At 58.0% G+C, this 3,670-nt stretch overlaps 1 protein-coding gene across 1 annotated transcript; it reads left to right on the top strand.

The window, feature by feature from the left end:
* The first annotated feature begins 6 nt into the window (after positions 1-6).
* Positions 7-3,243, top strand: LOC116464788 (sodium/calcium exchanger 2-like). The gene is made up of 2 exons (XM_032148046.2): positions 7-739; positions 2,434-3,243. The coding sequence occupies exons 1-2, from the start codon at positions 433-435 to the stop codon at positions 2,808-2,810; spliced, it is 684 nt and encodes a 227-aa protein (XP_032003937.1). The 5' UTR covers positions 7-432; the 3' UTR covers positions 2,811-3,243.
* Positions 3,244-3,670: the final 427 nt, after the last annotated feature.

The following is a 3,670-nucleotide window of genomic DNA, read 5'->3' as shown; positions in this document are numbered from 1 at the left end:
GGATTCTGGGAAAGTAAATATTTGTCACCTGGGCCCATTCACACTCCTAGCTTCAAAGGATGCAGGGAAAGTAACTGTTTTTAGCTGCTGACATGGCCACACTTAGGTGCAAGGGATTCTGGGAAAGTAAATTTTTTTTTACCTGAACTCAGTCATGCTCCTAGCTCCAAGGGATTCTGGGGAAATAACTGTTTTTAGCTGCTGACTTAGCCATATTTAGATCCAAAGGATTCTGGGAAAGTAAATGTTTTTCACCTGGGCCCATTCATGCTCCTAGCTTCAAGGGATTCTGGGAAAGTAACTGTTTTTAGCAGTTGACTTGGCCACATTTAGGTGCAAGGGATTCTGGGAAAGAAGTTCATTCAGTGGGACTTGCTGTCAGGAAGTTAGACAAAATGGGGCCTCTGTAGGCAAGGAAGGAAGTCCGAGTGTATGCCCCAGCTGGGTCGTGTGCCCACAGGGGACGAGGAAGAGGAGGAGGACGGGTCCCGGGAGGAGCGGCTGCCGTCGTGCTTTGACTACGTGATGCACTTCCTGACGGTGTTCTGGAAGGTGCTCTTTGCCTGTGTGCCCCCCACCGAGTACTGCCACGGCTGGGCCTGCTTTGGCGTCTCCATCCTGGTCATCGGCCTGCTCACCGCCCTCATTGGGGACCTCGCCTCCCACTTCGGCTGCACCGTTGGCCTCAAGGACTCTGTCAATGCTGTTGTCTTCGTGGCCCTGGGCACCTCCATCCCTGGTAACACCCTGGGAGAATTTGGTGGGGTAGGATCTCAGATGAGCCAGGCAGGGGCAACACAGGATCCTGCCGAAATGAGGTGGGTGGAGTCACACAGCGCCCATGTGGTGGGTCTGAGAGAAATACGGCGGTGGGGCATAATAGAAGCTAGGCAGCAGGTCCCCTAGATGCAAGATGTGAACTGAATCCTCCCCAGAAGCACCCAGGTGGAAGGTCCCATAAAACTAAGGTAGCAGGAAATGCTAGAAACCAGACAATGGATTTCATAGAGAGAAGGTGGCAGGGTGGGGAAGAGACAGCTGTGGGAAGAGGGGTTCCTAGAAAGACAGTGCAGATGTCAGAGAAGCCAATCAGTGGCTTCCATAGAAACAAGCTGTTGATGCCCCATCCCGCAAGAAAGCAGACAGAAGAGTCCATGGAACTATGTTGGGGGACATGACAGAAACCAGGCCAGTGAACCTCAAAGTTGTTTTTGGGGTTTTTTTTTTTTTTTTTTGGTGGGGGGACAGAGTCTTGTTCTGTCGCCCAGTCTGGAGTGCAGTGATCTTGTGATCTCGGCTCACTGCAACCTCTGCCTCCCAGGTTCAAGCGATTCTTCTGTCTCAGCCTCCAGAGTAGCTGAGATTACAGGCACGTGCCACCACACCCAGCTAATTTTTACATTTTTAGTAGAGATGGGGGTTTCACCATATTGGCCAGGCTAGTCTCGAACTCCTGACCTCGTGATCTGCCCGCCTCGGCCTCCCAAAGTGCTGGGATTACAGGCGTGAGCCACCATGCCCGGCCAAACCTCAAAGTTTTAACTAAGATGAGGGGGTATGTGGGGCCCGGTGGCTCACACCAGCACTTTGGGAGGCCAAGGCGGGGGGCCAAGGCGGGGGTAGGATTGCTTGGGCCCAGAAGTTTGAGACCAGCGTGGGCAACATGGTGAAACCCCATCTCTACAAAATATACAAAAATTAGCTGGACGTAGTGGCGCATGCCTGCGATCCCAGCTGCTCAGGAGGCTGAGGTGGGAGGATCACCTGAGCTGGGGAAGATGAGGCTGCAGTGAGCCATGATCGCACCACTGTAGTCCAGCCTGGGTAACAGAGCAAGACCCTGTCTCAAAACAAAACAAACAAACAAAAAATATAGCCGGGCGTGGTGGCTCACGCCTGTAATCCCAGCACTTTGGGAGACCGAGGCGAGTGGATCACCCGACATCAGGAGTTTGAGACCAGCCTGGCCAACATGGTGAAACCCCGTCTCTACTAAAAACATAAAAACTTAGCAGGGCGTGGTGGGCGCCTGTAATCCCAGCTACTCAGAGGCTCCGGCAGGAGAATCGCTTGAACCCGAGAGGCGGAAGTTGCAGTGAGCCGAGATCGCGCCACTGCACTCCAGCCTGGGTGACAGATCAAAACTCCGTCTCCGAGAAAAAAAAAAAAAAATCAGGCAGTGAGTCCCATAGAAGAGAATGAATCCCGCAGAAAGCAGGCGGCGGGTCCCATAGAAAGCCGGCAGCGGTTCCAGTGGCGAGCAGGCCTAGAGGTGGTGATGGACTTTGCCTCTTGGGTGGGGGTCAGGGGCCTTGAGCCCACACTGCCCGCAGAAAGCAGGCGACGGGGAAAGGCTGGGAGGGGGCAGGCGGATGCCCGCCCCTGTGGGTGGCGGCGCAAAGCCCCTCCGACCCGTATGTCTATGCCCCGCAGACACGTTCGCCAGCAAGGTGGCGGCGCTGCAGGACCAGTGCGCCGACGCGTCCATCGGCAATGTGACCGGCTCCAACGCGGTGAACGTGTTCCTGGGCCTGGGCGTCGCCTGGTCGGTGGCCGCCGTGTACTGGGCGGTGCAGGGCCGCCCCTTCGAGGTGCGCACTGGCACGCTGGCCTTCTCCGTCACGCTCTTCACCGTCTTCGCCTTCGTGGGCATTGCCGTGCTGCTGTACCGGCGCCGGCCGCACATCGGCGGCGAGCTGGGCGGCCCGCGCGGACCCAAGCTCGCTACCACCGCGCTCTTCCTGGGCCTCTGGCTCCTGTACATCCTCTTCGCCAGCCTGGAGGCGTACTGCCACATCCGGGGCTTCTAGGGCCTTGCGCAGAGACTCGTCCCCACCGCCCGCCCGGGGCTAGGGACTCGGCTGCACCTGCTCTTGGACCCTGGTCTCCTTTTCCCCCCAGACTCGGCCTCCTCTCCTAGGACTCGGCCACCCTTCTCCGCCCCTTCCCCGGGCTTTGGTTGCCCCTGTTCTGTGTCCCCAGTAGCTCAGCCTTCCCTCTTCCTCTCGGGAGCCTCCCCTGTTCCTCCCCTGCGGTGACCCCAACTCCAGCCCATCCTGTTGGTGACCGTCTATACCCCTGGGGAAATTTCCACCCCAGTCTCCTCCCCAGGGAAACACCCCCAGTAACCATCCTGGGGAGTTGAAGGTCTTTCTCCCTGGTCACCCAGCCTGGCTTTGCCCCCAAAGTCTCCCTTCCCCTAGTGACCCCCCCCCCCCCACTTCACCCCGTGCCCCAGAGCCTCAGAACCTACCCGCCCTGGGGGACCCTCGAAGGAGGCTGTCAGAGGCCGTCTCAGATCCCAGCCCTTCCCCCCAGCCCTCAGGGAGATCCGCTCAGCCCCGGCGGGGAGGAGCGGGTGGGTGTGTGCGCGAGGAGGCCGCACACCTTTCCAATCCCTCCACTCGGGTTCTTGGGAGGACACTCATTCTCCAGACTCGGAGACGGGAGGGGAGAAGTTTGGGGTTTCAGTCCCAGGGCTTAGCTGGAGGAGGCACATTTTGAACCTGCAACTTCAGACATTCCAGCGCTCCCACTCGCCCTCCACTACCTCTGAGAGCCCAGCCACGCCTTGGAGGGAGGGGCTTGTGTGTGTATATAGTGTGTTTGGGGGAGGGGGGACGCGGGAGGGTGCATGTCTTGGGAAAAGGGGGTGACAGACTTAACTTTT

The sequence above is a fragment of the Hylobates moloch genome, unplaced genomic scaffold (genome assembly GCF_009828535.3).
Source record: "Hylobates moloch isolate HMO894 unplaced genomic scaffold, HMol_V3 SCAFFOLD_1736, whole genome shotgun sequence".
NCBI classification, from domain to species: Eukaryota; Metazoa; Chordata; class Mammalia; order Primates; family Hylobatidae; genus Hylobates; species Hylobates moloch.
This window is presented reverse-complemented; position numbering and strand designations above follow the sequence as displayed.

Bases quoted from the DNA above. Each gene is read 5' to 3' on its own strand.
- LOC116464788 (XM_032148046.2), top strand. From the start codon at position 433: ATGCCCCAGCTGGGTCGTGTGCCCACAGGGGACGAGGAAGAGGAGGAG. The intron at 740-2,433 runs GTAACACCCTGG...TATGCCCCGCAG, and splicing joins CCTGGGCACCTCCATCCCTG to ACACGTTCGCCAGCAAGGTG.